This window comes from Schistocerca americana, chromosome 2 (assembly GCF_021461395.2).
Source record: "Schistocerca americana isolate TAMUIC-IGC-003095 chromosome 2, iqSchAmer2.1, whole genome shotgun sequence".
Lineage (NCBI taxonomy): Eukaryota > Metazoa > Arthropoda > Insecta > Orthoptera > Acrididae > Schistocerca > Schistocerca americana.
Genome location: NC_060120.1, coordinates 327,951,009 through 327,967,593, shown reverse-complemented (window position 1 = coordinate 327,967,593; position 16,585 = coordinate 327,951,009). Strand labels below are relative to the sequence as shown.

Below are 16,585 nucleotides of genomic sequence, written 5' to 3'. Positions count from 1 at the left end.
AACTCCCGGGCGTGCCTGCCTCGTAACGATCAGCTGTTATGGTATAAAGTCTGGCACTGAGGTGACATGGACTCGTAAATGTTCATTACAGGGACGGTTATAGTCACATGCCGTACATATTTGTAACACAGAAATAAGAAATTAAGGCTGTTGTAATACAACGCAAAGGGTAGAAGGAAAATGATGTTCACATTATTTAGTAAACATTTACGATCTTGTCTCATACTGCATACACGATTTAAATTTAAGAACAATTATTGTTATTAATCAATTAATCATCCGCTCACAGAAACAACACAACAACATTTCGTCAGGCAATTACAGTCTCTCAGCTTTGGGATAGCTTCGGGTGCAAGCAGTCTGAAACAGAGAACCGTTGACACGAAATATTCCGAATGCTGCCGACTTCTAACAGTCATTACTGGGGGCCCAGCGGATAATTTATCGCCCCCTTACTACAGGTACTCAATTGGGGGCTCATTTATGTAGGTTACTAATTAATAACGAGATCGTTACGCAAGGGGCATGACGTGCCGTCTCACAATGTCAGTACTGGTTCTTGAGCAAAAGCATTTGACAACCACTGAGTTTAAATTTACCCATGTTATGGATGTTGTTTGAGGTCTGCGACTGCATTATAACATTATGAGGAATAATTTATATTGCTGCAGTCACTTTTTACTAATATTTTATTAGCACAATGCATTTCGGCAGATTGATGCCATCATTAGGTGCATTATATAGTTACTTATACATCAGCTGATAAGTTATGTACATTAGCTGTGTGTGCCAGTGGGGTTAAGAATCGAAAAATAAACGTGTGTAGAAGGATAAAGGTGTTCAAGTGTCTACATTATGTGAATAGCATGATTAGGCAATATATGAATACGTTTACTGACATTTCTGTTGGCGATTTCATTTGCTGGCACACAGAGCACTGTAACAGGTGAATCACAACTTAGCATTTTCACAAACATCTGTTTACATATTTCCAAAGAGTTTTAAAATCTGAGATAAACTACTTACAATTTCAAAGATTGTTAACATCTTTCCAAAGAGTTATAAAATCTAAGCTAAACTACTTACAACACAGTAATGTATATCTGTAGTGAAAATGATGACTTTTATCTAGATGTATTGGCAATATGGAGAATGTTACATGGATTCTTAACGAAAGGTATTCTATCAATGAAATAAACATTAAGTGTTGGAGAAGTTTTTGAAAAAGTTTACATTATTACTTTCAAGCTAATCATTTAATAACACATCTCCATGTGCTGTGCCATGAATGAAGATTTCCAGTTCTTTATGTAAGTGCATTTTGTGGCCCTTATTCTTTTTATGTAATATATGAAGATATTCTCAGTATTATGGAATGGGCGGCCTGTGTCTTTTATGTGGGTGACTATGCTGATCTATTGTAATTATTAGTGTTGTAAGCATTTATGTGTTCATTATATCTTGTATGGAAGTCGCTACCAGTTTGGCCCATATATAGGGATCTGCAGGTATTACGTACTATTTTGTAGATGCCTGATTGTGAGTGTATAGCCATCTGTGTGTGTAAACTATGTCTCAGCATGTGTTGCAGTTCGTTGTGTGTTGTAAAGGCAATGTTAATGCCGTATGGTCTGAGAATGTTAGCTTGTACAATTGCCAACTTATATATTAACAACCATGAACAAAATACTCTTGCTAAAAAATCAAGCTCTATGGATAAAAGCATTTACTATAAACGTTATGTTGATGATACTTTACTCCTGGTAGATGGTGACACAAATAATATTAACAACATACTCGACACACTCAATAAACAAGATGGAAATATAAAATTCACAGTGGAATACAAGAGCAATGGTAGCATCAATTTCCTTGGTCTAAACATCAGTAAAGAAAACAACTCACACATCTTCAAAGTTTACAGGAAGGCAACAGCAACAGATACCACCATACACAGCTCATCCTGTCACCCCACAACACACTAACTTGCTGCATACAGAGCACTAATTAACAGAGCCAACAATATACCAATGGATAAATATGCACATCTTGATGAACTCTGCATAATAAAACAAATAGCTTCAGCAAAATGACTATGATGAAGTATTAATTGATAACCTTATGGAAAAAAGGAAAAACAGTAATAAACCACCTTCCACACATGAAATGAAAAAGAAACCCACGGCTTGCATACCTTTCACAGGCAAACTCTCCTACAAAACAGCAAACCTCAGACCACACGGCATTAACATTGCCTTTACAGCACACAGCAAACTGCAACACACACTGAGACACAATTTATACACACAGATGGCTATACACTCACAATGTGGCATCTACAAAATAGTATGTAATACCTGCAGATCCCTCTATATACGCCAAACTGGTAGAGACTTCCAAACAAGATATAATGAACATATAAATGCTTACCACACTAACAACTACAATAGATCAGCATAGCCACCCACATAAAAAAACAGGCTACCCATTCCATGATATTGCGAATGATCTTCATATATTACATAAAAAGAATAAAGGGCACCAAATGAATTTATGCGAAAAACCGGAAATCTTCATTCATGGCACAGCACATGGAGATGTGTTATTAAATAATAAGCTTGAAAGTAAACTTCTCCAAGATTAAATGTTTATTTCATTGACAGAATACCTTTCATTAAGTATCCATGTAACATTCTCCACATTGCCAAATTTAGCTTAGACTTGATAACTCTCTAGAAAGTTGTTAACAGTCTTTGAAATTGTAAGTAGTTTATCTTAGATTTTAAAACTCTTTGGAAACTTGTAATCAGATCAGCATGAGATTTTCACTCTGCAGCGGAGTGTGCGCTGATATGAAACTTCCTGGCAGATTAAAACTGTGTGTCGGACCGAGACTCGAACTCGGGTCCTTTGCCTTACGCGGGCAAGTGCTCTACCAACTGAGCTACCCAAGCACGACTCACGCCCCGTCCTCACAGCTTTACTTCTGCCAGTACCTCCTCTCCTACCTTCCCAACTTTACAGAAGCTCTCCTGCGAACCTTGCAGAACTAGCACTCCTGAAAGAAAGGATATTGAGGAGACATGGCTTAGCCACAGCCTGGGAATGTTTTCAGAATGAGATTTTCACTCTGCAGCGGAGTGTGCGCTGATATGAAACTTCCTGGCAGATTAAAACTGTGTGCCGGACCGAGACTCGAACTCGGGACCTTTGCCTTTCGCGGGCAAGTGCTCTACCAACTGAGCTACCCAAGCGCGACTCACACCCCGTCCTCACAGCTTTACTTCTGCCAGTACCTCGTCTCCTACCTTCCCAACCTGGTTCACAGGAAAGCTTCTGTAAAGTTGGGAAGGTAGGAGACGAGGTACTGGCAGAAGTAAAGCTGTGAGGACGGGGCGTGAGTCGTGCTTGGGTAGCTCAGTTGGTAGAGCACTTTCCCGCGAAAGGCAAAGGTCCCGAGTTCGAGTCTCGGTCCAGCACACAGTTTTAATCTGCCAGTAAGTATCATATAAACAGATGTTTGCGAAAATGCTAAGTTGTGATGTACCTGTTACTGTGCTCTGTGTGCCAGAAAATGAAATCACCAGTAGAAATGTAAGTAAATGTATTAATATATTACCTAATCATGCTGTTCACATAATGTATACACTGTAACAGATTTATCCTTCCACACAGGTTTATTTTTCGATTCTTAACCCCACTGGCACACACAGCTAATGTACATAACCTATCATCTGATGTGTAACTGTATAATGCACCTGATGATAGCAGCAAGCTGCCGAAATGCATTATGGTAATCAAATATTAATAAAAAGTGACAGAAGCAGTATAACGTATGCCACATAACCATTGAGTTACTGTAGAGTCTACGCGGACACGTAATGGTGCGCCTGCCGGCCGGAAATCCATCCGACGGCCGTGAATTACTTAGCACATACCACACAGGCGTTACCGTGGAAAAGATTCACTCTGCAATTGCCGCCGAACAAAATTTACAAAGACGTGCTGAAAAGCAATGCCTCTGAACTTTTCATTCTGTCCTCAATATCAGTTGGGGCATTATATGTCATGTATGTTACTCCTACTTCGATGACGCAAGTTGCAACCCTCTGCCACCCCCTAGAGGGCACCGAATAGTAGTTTGTAGCATGGCGGTGTAGAACGTAACTACACTGACGAAACAAAAAATTCGCAACACGAAGAAGGAGTTGTCTGACATAAATATAAGTTGGTAGGCGTATTTCTTTATCTGAAAGATTATTATAATTTCGCTCCAGTCCTACACGAGTGGCGTTAGTAGCGCAACCATGAAGATAAAAATCAGGTTTGTTTTAAATACACACTTCAACGGTCGTGAGCGTTAGCTGACGTTAGTCAGGAATGCGTTTAATGCGACAAAGTAGCCATTACCAACAACTCACTGAATTTGAACGAGGTCATGTACTAGGGCTACTAGAAGCTGGTGTTCCTTCTGCGATATTCCAGAAAAGCTTGACAGGAATGTAGCCACTGTACATGATTGCTGGCAGCGGTGCTCACGAGAACGTATAGTCGCAAGAAGAATGGGCTCCGGATGGCCACCTGGCACTACCGTGAGGGAAGACCATTGTGTTCGGCATTTGGCTCTGTTGCATTGTGCTGCACTTGCAACAGCAATCTGAGCAGCAGTTCGCACCACAGCGACATAACTAACTGACACAAATCGGTTGCTTCAAGGATAGCTTCGATCCAGAGGCCCTGTAGCGCGCATTCCGCTGACTCCAAACCAGCGCCACTTGCAACTACAGTAGTGTCAAGCGAGAGGTCAATGGAGGGCAGGGTTGAGGCCTGTTGTGTTTGGTGGTGAAAGCTGCTTCTGCCTCGGTGCCGGTGATGGCTGTGCATTGGTTAGAAGGAGGTCAATTAAGGGCTTCCGAACAGCTGTCTGCGTGCTAGACTTGCTGCACCTACTTCTGTATTTATGGTCTGGGGTGCGCTGTCGTATGACAGCAGGAGCACTCTTGTGATCATCCCACGCATCCTGACTGGAAATTTGTATGTGAGACTGGTGATGCGACCTGTTGTGGTGCCACTCACGAAAAGCATACCAGGTGTTGTTTTCCATGAAGACAGCGCTCGAACACATACCACTGTTATATCCCAACACGCTCTACAGAATGTCAACATGTTGCCCTGGCGTGCTCGATCACCAGGTCTGTCTCTCATCGAGTACATACGGGATATCATCGGACGACAACTCCAGCGTCATCCATAAACAGCATTAACCGTCCCTGTACTGACCAACCAAGTGCAATAGACGTAGCACTCCGTCCAACAAGCTGACGCCCGGCACTATAATACACAATGCATGCACGTTTATATACTTGTATTCAACATCCTGGCGGTTACACCAGTTATTAATGTAGCAGCATTCTCATTTTCGATGGCTCATCTCGCTCTTATACGAGGTGCATTCAAGTTCTAAGGCCTCCGATATTTTTTCTAATTACCTACTCACCCGAAATCGATGAAACTGGCGTTACTTCTCGACGTAATCGCCCTGCAGACGTACACATTTTTCACAACGCTGACGCCATGATTCCATGGCAGCGGCGAAGGCTTCCTTAGGAGTCTGTTTTGACCACTGGAAAATAGCTGAGGCAATAGCAGCACGGCTGGTGAATATGCAGCCACGGAGAGTGTCTTTCATTGTTGGAAAAAGTCACTAGGAGCCAGGTCAGGTGAGTAGGGAGCATGAGGAATCACTTCAAAGTTGTTATCACGAAGAAACTGTTGCGTAACGTTAGCTCGATGTGCGGGTGCGTTGTCTTGGTGAAACAGCACACACGCAGCCCTTCCCGGACGTTTTTGTTGCAGTGCAGGAAGGAATTTGTTCTTCAAAACATTTTCATAGGATGCACCGTAGTGCCCTTTGGAACGCAATGGGTAAGGATTACGCCCTCGCTGTCCCAGAACATGGACACCATCATTTTTTCAGCACTGGCGGTTAGCCGAAATTTTTTTGGTGGCGGTGAATCTGTGTGCTTCCATTGAGCTGACTGGCGCTTTGTTTCTGGATTGAAAAATGGCATCCACGTCTCATCCATTGTCAGAACCGACGAAAAGAAAGTCCCATTCGTGCTGTCGTTGTGCGTCAACATTGCTTGGCGACATGCCACACGGGCAGCCGTGTGGTCGTCCGTCAGCATTCGTGGCACCGACCTGGATGACACTTTTCGCATTTTCAGGTCGTCATGCAGGATTGTGTGCACAGAAATGCCAATTCTGGAGGCGATCTGTTCAACAGTCATTCGGTGATCCCCCAAAACAATTCTCTCCACTTTCTCGATCATGTCGTCAGACCGGCTTGTGCGAGCCTGAGGTTGTTTCGGTTTGTTGTCACACGATGTTCTGCCTTCATTAAACTCTCGCACCCACGAACGCATTTTCGACACATCCATAACTCCATCACCACATGTCTCCTTCAACTGTCGATGAATTTCAATTGGTTTCACACCACGCAAATTCAGAAAACGAATGATTGCACGCTGTTCAAGTAAGGAAAACGTCGCCATTTTAAGTATTTAAAACAGTTCTCATTCTCGCCGCTGGCGGTAAAATTCCATCTGCCGTACAGTGCTACCATCTCTGGGACGTATTGACAATGAAAGCGGCCTCATTTTAAAACAATGTGCATGTTTCTATCTCTTTCCAGTCCGGAGAAAAAAAATCGGAGGCCTTAGAACTTGAATGCACCTCGTATTAACTTGTGATCTGGCAGTGTTAGCCGGCCGTTGTCGCCGACCGGTTCTAGGCGCTTCAGTCCGCGCTCGTGCTACGGTCGCAGGTTCGAATCCTGCCATCGGGCATGGCTGGGTGTGATGTCGTTAGGTTAGTTAGGTTTAAGCAGTTCTGAGTCAGGGGACTGATGACATCAGATGTGAAGTCCCATAGTACTTAGAGCCATTTCATTGCTCTACATTAATTATTATTTGGCTGTTGCGATTGTTTTTACGTTAGTGTATGTCGGTGCGTGAGAAACAGCGTGCTCTAGTCAAGTCTCTAACTATAGAAAACATGTCTCCGATTGAAATCCAGGAGGAATGAAAGTTGTGTATGAAGATGACTGTATCGATATCAGTAACGCGACAGGAGACCCTGAAAACAAGAGAGCATCAATGGATTTCAACCACAAAGGATCGCCGACGTCAGAAAAGTTCAAGACCACGCCATCAGTAGGCAAAGTCAAGCTCATAGTGTTGTGGGATGTTTAACTGCGGTGCATTTGGAATTTATGACTAAAGACGCCACTACGAACTCTGCAAGTTACTGTGACAACATGAAGCACTAATTCGACGAGCTCGTCCACGCATGGGGCACCCTTTCCTTCGGCATGAAAGTATCGGACCACACAGGAGGGGCGCGACATCTGCACAATCCGTCGCTTTGTGTTCACTATCATCGATCATCCTCCGGACAGTCCTAACTTGGTCCCATCCGATTTTCAACTAGGTCCAAAACTTAAAGAACACCTTCGAGGACTTCGCTTTGATAGTTATGAAGCGTTGCAAGCAGTGGCGAGGTTGTGACTCTGTCAACAAAACCAAACGTTCTACAGTGACAGTATCAACTAACTGCTCTCTCGTTGGAAGAAGTATGTTCTTCGCCAGAGTTACTATACTCAGGAAAATACATGTAGAGTTGGCGAATAAAGCTTAAGAATGTTAATAAAGTTACGTTTTAAAAAAAATCTTTTAGAGTATCCACACAAAAAACTCAGAGTCATTACTTTTCAGCACACCCTAGACGGTTGTGGAAGTGGAATATAAAAGATCGTGGTATGGTAAGAAGACAACATCCAACGGATGACCAATTAGAGGAGCCACAGTTGTTTACGGAGGGACTAGCTTCACAGAGATGATATTCAAAAAGTTTTGTAGCCCATAGAAGTAAAAGAGTCTCGAGGAGAAGACAATAATTTTCGGGTGCGTTATTTGTATCACGTAACAGTCGCCTTGTAATGAGAAAGTGAGAATTCGTCTGATGATTCGGTCCTCGAGGCAACCAGCCGAATATCGTGCATTTTACGTGTGCCCATGATAGAAAAGTGAGTGGTGAAAATCTGTAAAAATGTAACAAAGTCGGAGATTTTTATCGACTGCTTATAACACATGAAATATTTGAACACATCAGTGAACAAACAAATATTTATTTTACACAAACGGAAATGATCTCCAAACATTTGAATCAATGACTGGAAACAAATAAGTATGAAATAAAGTGGTTGTTTGGATTATGTGGATGGGATTGGTAAAACTTCCATCTATACATTTATAGTGGTCCCAGTATCTACTGTTCATTCAAAAATTCTCCCGAAAGGTAATGAGATCTTTTCGAAATTCTGTTGAGAATTCTGTGTTTTACATACAGTACAAAAGTTGATGCTTTAGATTGTCTCTCAAAATTATAATTCAGCATCGACCAACTGAACAAAAATTGTAAAAAATATTATGATCCTGCTGAAATACTATATATTAAAGAGTCTCTAATACCATTCCGAGGACAAATTATATTGAGCTAATATCTGGAACAAGAGAGCCATCAAATCGTTTAAACTGTGCTACATTAACGGATACTGCTTCAGTTTTCGAATTCGCACTGGCAAAGTACATGATACAGAAAATACAACATGAACAAATTTTGTGAAGAATTTATGTCCACATATGTTCAATAAGCGCCAGATATTATCTGTAACGTCCCCTTAGAAAAATTAATGAATGACTGTGCTGATAAACCTCTTACGTTATTTGATTTTCAAACAGCTGAGCAGAACTGAACGTACTCAGACATTTCTCACTTTACTTATTCTGATCATCACTAAATTGACACACAATACTTTTAGCGCAACGCAATCTGACTTTCAATAATCCCTACAGAAGAATGGCCCTGACTAACAATAACCTATACCTTTCATGAATCGCTTACCTCACAAAAATCTTCGTTATTAGAACTACTGCAATACAGCGAGCGCCAATACTGCCAGGTAAATAAAAGATTCTAACTACTGAAGGCTCTGACTACTGATAGGCATAGTTAGCAAATGAAAGATTTTGATAGAGAACAAACAATATATTTACCTTAATAGCGTTCAAAAGTCATAATATATATATATATATATATATATCAGTTCATGACATCCAGTCTTACAAATTTACTGTCTCTGATGGACACACGTCCAGATCATCCGCTCTCAAAACTCCGCATCTCTCTCCCCATATCCACCACTTCTGGCGGCTCACCCCCAACTGCGGAACGCTACGCGCTGTTCACATCCAGCTGCCCAACACTACGATAGCAAACAACAGTGCAAACCAGCCACAGACTGCACACAGCACAGCCAGTGATTTTCATACAGAGCGCTATGTGGCGTTACCAATAAAAAAACCTAAACAGCCTACTTACATATCAACCGATAAATAATTGGTTTACGGTATAGATTTGGCAAGAAAATTTGTAACAAAGAATGCACATTTTGTTAGTACCCTACGACTAAATTGCAAAGGAATTCCCAAAGAACCTGTAGCTTCCAAAAGTGAAAAGCTGGACACTGGTTGTAAAAGAGAATAGTCAAGGAATTGCGGTTCTGAAATGGAAAGACGAAAGAGATGTTTTGGTTCTTCCCAGCAAACATTCGAGTGAAATGGAAAACATGACATCCAAAAGAGGACTTGCCAAAAACCGTATATTGTTACTGAATGTAATAAGGAAAAAACTGCTGTTAACCTCTCTGATCGCAAGAGTGCATATAGCAGTCCACTGAGAAAGACAGTAAATGGTATCGAATGTTATCATTCGATGTTTTTGACAACGCTATTGTGAATGAGTTACCTGAATTACAAGCTATGACGGGACAGAAAATGGCAATCAGAAGATTTCGGAAACAGTTGGCAAACGTGCTCAAGCATCATTCACATGAAGGAACTCCAGTCAGTGACGATACAAGAAGAAGCAGACACCAGTTGCAAACAATAGAAGGAAAAGCGCATGAAGTGCGTAGATATTGTTCGGAATGTTGCAGGAGAAACACAAAAACTTTCGAGAGCAATGTAGCTACAAAATTAACTAAATGTGCAATTAACTAAACGAGCAAATCTAAACGTCATTTTCATATTTAATGTTTTCATAAATTTCATTAAAATTATAACACTTGTTTTTTTAACACTGATATTGCCGTTCCCACGCACTTATACCGACCACATCAAAAGTGCGCAGCCAGTCCCCACGGACTGACTTCTCCCATACGAAAAGTGCTCCGTCAAGCGCAGGGGACTGACTGCGGCCAAAAGAAAGGTTTACTGTCAGTCTCACGGATCTGACGACGCGCTTAAAGTGTTAGAGAAGAATTGTGTGAATGGTCAGAGGCTTGTTTAGCTCGAGGATTTTGTAGAAAGTATGAGAAATTTTCACTGGCAGACAGACACACAAAAAAAGGCTCGAGATAGAGACGCAGATGACTTGCAGAATAAAGGCGCTTTTCGAAGGTAAAGATGACAAATCAACCTGTCCATTCAACATAGAGTCCATACGAATTCAAGGATACCTAATTCGGGATAAGGAAGAAACGCTGCAGACCGGAGCTTCCTTGAGGATTATATGTGTCTTTTAATGTGGGAAAAGAGGGAGCTTGCTACACACTAGCTGCAAACGTTACTGTTAAATAATTCGATTAGTGAGAATCGAACCTTAGCTGGGCAATCAGATGTGTGGACAGAACTACAGAAAACTTTGCAGAAAGCTAGGGAAGGGGTCATCGTAGGGTGGAACGCACTTGTCTAGGCCTTCATGAGACACAATTCGTTGCTACTCCTCATTTCCAACGCTTTGTCTGCTAAGGGACTGCACAAGACTTTGCTTATCTAACTGAATGATAGCCACTGTGGTTGGTTCTGGTCCCACCTGTGGCCACAGATACACGGCAGTCGACAAATGAAAACGCTGTTGGGCCAAGGGCGGCCACAGTTCCCAACGTCAACGCTGCCACGTTGGTTAAAGATACGCACTTAAGCTCACTCATGATAATCCGCCTTGTGATGGGGTTTCTCTTTGAATATCAATAGCTAACGGTGCCCTGACTGCAATGAAGTACACAGTAGTGTATGATAAGGGATGAGAATATCTGGCGAATTACTCTGTATATTGCGATTTTAACCTTGACTTGCCAATGAATCGTTCCTCTCGTCCCTCAAATACCAGCCAATGGGTTAGAAAGAGCACTTGTATAGCTGGAATATAGGAGACAAAGAATAACATTTTATCGAAATCTGAAGATGGAAACCATGGTTACCGAAACCGATAATACACAATAAAGGTTGTTTGCAAGAGATTTTGGCTAAGAAGTTCACCTTCTCTTAAGTAATTATTACAGGTTGCCTCTTACTACTCTAGAAGAGTAAACTAATCAAACAGTACAGCTGGATGACGCACTGAAAATATCATTCCACAAAATTTTAAATAACCAGAAGTAGCACTAGTGTCCTTTTCTTAAGTAGATGGAATATTATCAGTTTTCAGAGTCAAAAGTTGATGTTCATGTTTAAGAATTTTTGAACAAACCTCAGGTCTTTGCAGTGTAAGAGATTGTTTCTTTAGTGATGTGTGTACTGAATCACAAATACGGGAAAGTTTTACAAACTAATTAAAAATACCATTACTGATCCTCTTCACTAGAAATATGACAGGAAAGAAGAGTACCATCCAATTTTCTTACTAGCATTTATTTTCGAATGTTTGAGAAACTACTGTACTATGTAAGGGAATAAATCTTTTGTAACAAGCATTTTAAATTGAATCCTAATAACAGTGTCTCTTAAGATCCAGCAGAGAATGTCCCAGATAAAAGACACCAGTCTTATAAAGAATTTCTATAACATCAGTATGATATACTTGAGCCCAGATTATAAAGCTATATTCATTCAACTAACCAAATCTAAGACTATTAGTAGCAAGGTACAATCTATATTCTGTGTTATATTTTTCTGATGTGTTCAACGTCTTCTAGACTCTTAGTATTATTATACTATGAACTGAATAATGAATACATTGTATATATCAGTTAATTATATACATATATATTGGAGAAAAATATTTGAACAGAAAAAAGGTATTCAGTGCTTCACTGTTTGGATTTCAAAACGGTTCCTCGTCTGAGAATATCATTCCTAAATTTATTCAGAAAATATTATAAATTTTAAATACCAAAATAACACCATTTCCTGCTTTTGAGTTTTTCCAAAACAGTTAATTTTTTAAATCACAACGTTCAGTTAAAATCTTCTAATTGAGGAATTAACGATATTACAAATATCTGAAGAAAACTTAACAGAATCCCATAAATAATGCTAAATATTTCAGTAACAGGAAAAATGGCTTAGATAAAGACATTGTAGATGTAAAATAAATTGGAGAGATACTGTCCCCGTTTTAGTAGTTTTATCACCGCGGTTCCCAGAACTCCTGAAGATAGACGTTGACTGTGGATATTGTATCACAGGCATAGTCCCTTTTACTGTTCAGAGACCGTCCAAAGATGTAAACAACCATGCATGAGCAGCACCTATTAGACGGAGGGGGTCCGACAGCCGATCAGTTCCAGTCATTCCACCGGGAAGGAGGTACACGGCTCGTGTTGTCTGTAGTTCAACCATGCCTAGACGGTCAATACCGCGGCTCGATCGCGTCCGCATTGTTACTTTGTGCCAGGAAGGGCTCTCAACAAGGGAAGTGTCCAGGCGTCTCGGGGTCAACCACAGCGATGTTTTTCGGACATGGAGGAGATACAGAGAGACAGGAACTGTCGTTGACATGCCTCGCTCAGGTCGCCCAAGGGATACTACTGCTATGGATAACCGCTACCTACGGGTTAAGGCACGGAGGAACCCTGACAGCAACGCCACCATGTTGTATAATGCTGTTCGTGCAGCCACAGGACGTAGTGTTACGACTTAAACTGTGCGCAATAGGCTGCATGATGCGCAACTTCACTGCCGATGTCCATGGCGAGGTCCATATTTGCAACCGCGACAACATGCAGCGCGGTACAGATGGACCCAACAACATATCGAATGGACCGCTCAGGATTGGCATCACGTTCTCCTCACCGATGAGTGTCGCATATCTCTTCAACCAGACAATCGTCGGAGAAGTGTTTGGAGTCAACCCGGCCAGGCTGAACGCCTTAGACACACTGTCAAGCGAGTGCAGCAAGGTGGAAGTTCCGTGCTGTTTTGGGGTGGCATTATGTGAGGCCGACGTACGCCGCTAGTGGTCATGGAAGGCGCCGTAATGGCTGTGCGATAAGTGAATGCCACTCTCCGACCGATAGTGCAACCATATCGGCAGCTTATTGGCGAGGTATTCGTCTTCATGGACGACAATTCGCGCCCCCACGTGCACATCTTCTGAATTACTTCCTTCAGGATAACGACATCGCTCGACTAGAGTGCCCAGCATATTCTCCAGACGTGTACCCTATCGAACATGGTTGGGATAGACTGAAAAGGGCTGTTTATGGACCACGCGACCCACCAACCACTCTGAGGGATCTACGCTGATTCGCCGTTGAGGAGTGAGACAATCTGTACCAATAGTGTCTTGATGAACTTGTCGATAGTACGCCACGACGAATACAGGCATGCATCAGTGCAAGAGGGCGTGCTACTGGGTATTAGAGGTACCGATGTGTACAGCAATCTGGACCACCACCTATGAAGGTCTCGCTGTATGTTGGTACAACATGCAATGTGTGGTTTTCATTAGCAATAAAAAGGGCGGAAATGATGTTTATGTTGATTTCTATTCCAGTTTTCTGTACAGGTTCCGGAACTCACGGAACCGAGGTGATGCAAAACTTTTTTTGATGTGTGTAGTTTTAGAGACTTTAGTGTATTGTCTGCTTAATAGAAGGGGTTCCCACGTTAGATTACAGGCAAGGGGTAGTCCGAGGTGTTTTAACATGTTAGTTAAAGATTAGGACTGCCATAAATGATTAGGTAGAAGTAATGGGGCAGAAGCTGCAGGTGTTTCATCTCATAACACTTGTCTGGCGTTTGAAACGATTTATCTTCAGGGTCCCCTGGTTGTGTCAGGATGTAAAATGATGAAAGGCACATTGGTATTTCTGAAGTATAACCGCCTAATTTAGATTTCTAGTTAGTCCTTATTTTATTTCGAATGCATGCTATGAGTGTAATAGTAATATTAAGTTATTCATCTTACATTGATAGAGTATGTGTCACAGAAGCTATCTATTGTTGTGTGCAGGTGTTAACGGTCAGCATACATGTTCGTCGCTCGGACTACGCTTCATACTTGATCCATAGATTCAATGCCAAAAATATGGCAGAGGTGGGCTACTACCGCAGGGCGGCAAAGCGCATGCGCAAACTGCTCCAGCCAGAGCCCGCTGCCCTCGCCTTCATTGTGGCCAGCGACGACAGTGAATGGTGTCAAAATACTCTGCTGCCTGCACTCAACAGGGATTTTCAGGTATGTGATATGCTTACGCACTACGAGAATAATGTAGTTAACACAGCCGCTAAGACAAATAAATGTTGGTCCACAGAGTGGCAACAAGAACACCATTACCAATAGGTCGCTGGAGCAGCGAAGTGTTCCTAGTAAAGTGTGGGAATAGATGGACTTCCATCTATGTTTTTTCCACTGTCCTCAACATCCACAGTAGGTCCCCTGCAGAACTTCAGCTGCGTCGTCAGTTTACAGACTCCCTCGAGGGTGACACTGTCCTCATCCCACGGCACACCTGTTCTGAAAGCAACAGCGCTACCGATGTCGTCCTAGCATCTCCCAATCTCATTGGACGCTACACTACAGAAGTCCTTAATCCAGTTGGAAGTGACTAGCTACCTGTTATTCTCACCATTTCTACATACTATCTCGTCCCCAAGCACTCCATCACTACTTCCGTCGAAAAGTTGTCCAAGACTACCGGAAATACATTGATCCAATTTGGAAAACACCCTCTATCCTTCCAGCAGCCTGATGACATACCCCATGCTACGTCCTTCCCACAATAGACCTTCCCAGGCGCTATATCCTCCCACATGTCTACCAAGGATCGTATACCCTCATACATTCTCATTGTCCCATTCTCCCCCAAGAGCTCTATTCCTCAGCTGTGCTTACCGTCGGTTATACCGCTCTTTTCTAAGAATCCTTGACCAGGATACACTCATACAACACTGGCAAATACACAGAGACACCACGATTAATCAAATGCTAAGAAATGGTGGGACTGGCGCCAGAGATGCACTACCTATTAATTTTTCCAAGTACTGGAAGGCATTCTATCGACTCACTGGCAGTTACACTATCCCTCACTATATGCTTCTCCACAATAATCATCGCCTATCTGACATCCTGAGCAAAAATTGACCACGTTGCAAACCTATCTATCTGACATCTTCTCAGTTCGTGATCATCCTCATTTTGATTAATCCCTGTTACCTATAATTCATGAGCGCACAGGTACCACTGTCCCTCCCTTGACTTCCATGTTCCACTACTTCGATAGCATACCACGAACAAAATTAAATACACCAATCACAGTATACGACATAAAAGGAGTACTTCATAAAAAATGCAGCAGTTCCCCTGGTCATGACTGCATAACCTCTCGGCACCACAAAGGATGCCCCCTCTCCTTTCTACTCACACTTGCAACTCTTTATACTACTATATTCTCTAAAGGTTACTATGACGAGCTGTGGAAAATCCCCAAAATCCTACTTTTCTTCAAACCACACAAACCCCATACTGGTACCGCCATGTACCGCCCCATCTACTCGCCTCAGTGTTTAGCAAGGTCTTTGAATCCATCCTTTCCTAACATATCCAACAATACCTGAACCAACAACACCTCCTTCCCGTTAACCAGTGTGGCTTCTAACTTTTCCTCTGATGATCAGCGCCTGTACATCACTGATTTCTTATTCCACTAGCTCAACAATCACAAATCCGCTGTTTTTGTCCCTCTTGACCTAGAGAAAGCTTATGACCGTAAATGGCATTGCAATTTCCTTTTCAAACAGCAGGCTTAGACACTTCCAGTTAAATACACTCCTGGAAATTGAAATAAGAACACCGTGAATTCATTGTCCCAGGAAGGGGAAACTTTATTGACACATTCCTGGGGTCAGATACATCACATGATCACACTGACAGAACCACAGGCACATAGACACAGGCAACAGAGCATGCACAATGTCGGCACTAGTACAGTGTATATCCACCTTTCGCAGCAATGCAGGCTGCTATTCTCCCATGGAGACGATCGTAGAGATCATGGATGTAGTCCTGTGGAACGGCTTGCCATGCCATTTCCACCTGGCGCCTCAGTTGGACCAGCGTTCGTGCTGGACGAGCAGACCGCGTGAGACGACGCTTCATCCAGTCCCAAACATGCTCAATGGGGGACAGATCCGGAGATCTTGCTGGCCAGGGTAGTTGACTTACACCTTCTAGAGCACGTTGGGTGGCACGGGATACATGCGGACGTGCATTGTCCTGTTGGAACAGCAAGTTCCCTTGC

The 16,585-nt window shown here is 42.4% G+C and overlaps 1 protein-coding gene and 1 non-coding gene across 2 annotated transcripts in view; one reads left to right on the top strand and one right to left on the bottom strand.

Annotated features, from left to right (window-relative positions):
- The window catches only part of LOC124593996 (galactoside alpha-(1,2)-fucosyltransferase 2-like), a 131,545-nt gene that overhangs the window by 107,824 nt on the left and 7,136 nt on the right, over positions 1-16,585 (top strand). Inside the window, exon 5 of the mRNA XM_047132347.1 lies at positions 14,299-14,523. Coding sequence (XP_046988303.1) covers positions 14,299-14,523 — 225 coding nt within the window. The remainder of the gene's footprint in view (positions 1-14,298; positions 14,524-16,585) is intronic.
- Positions 2,880-2,954, bottom strand: Trnat-cgu. Its single transcript has one exon. It is a non-coding gene; the product is annotated as a tRNA-Thr (tRNA).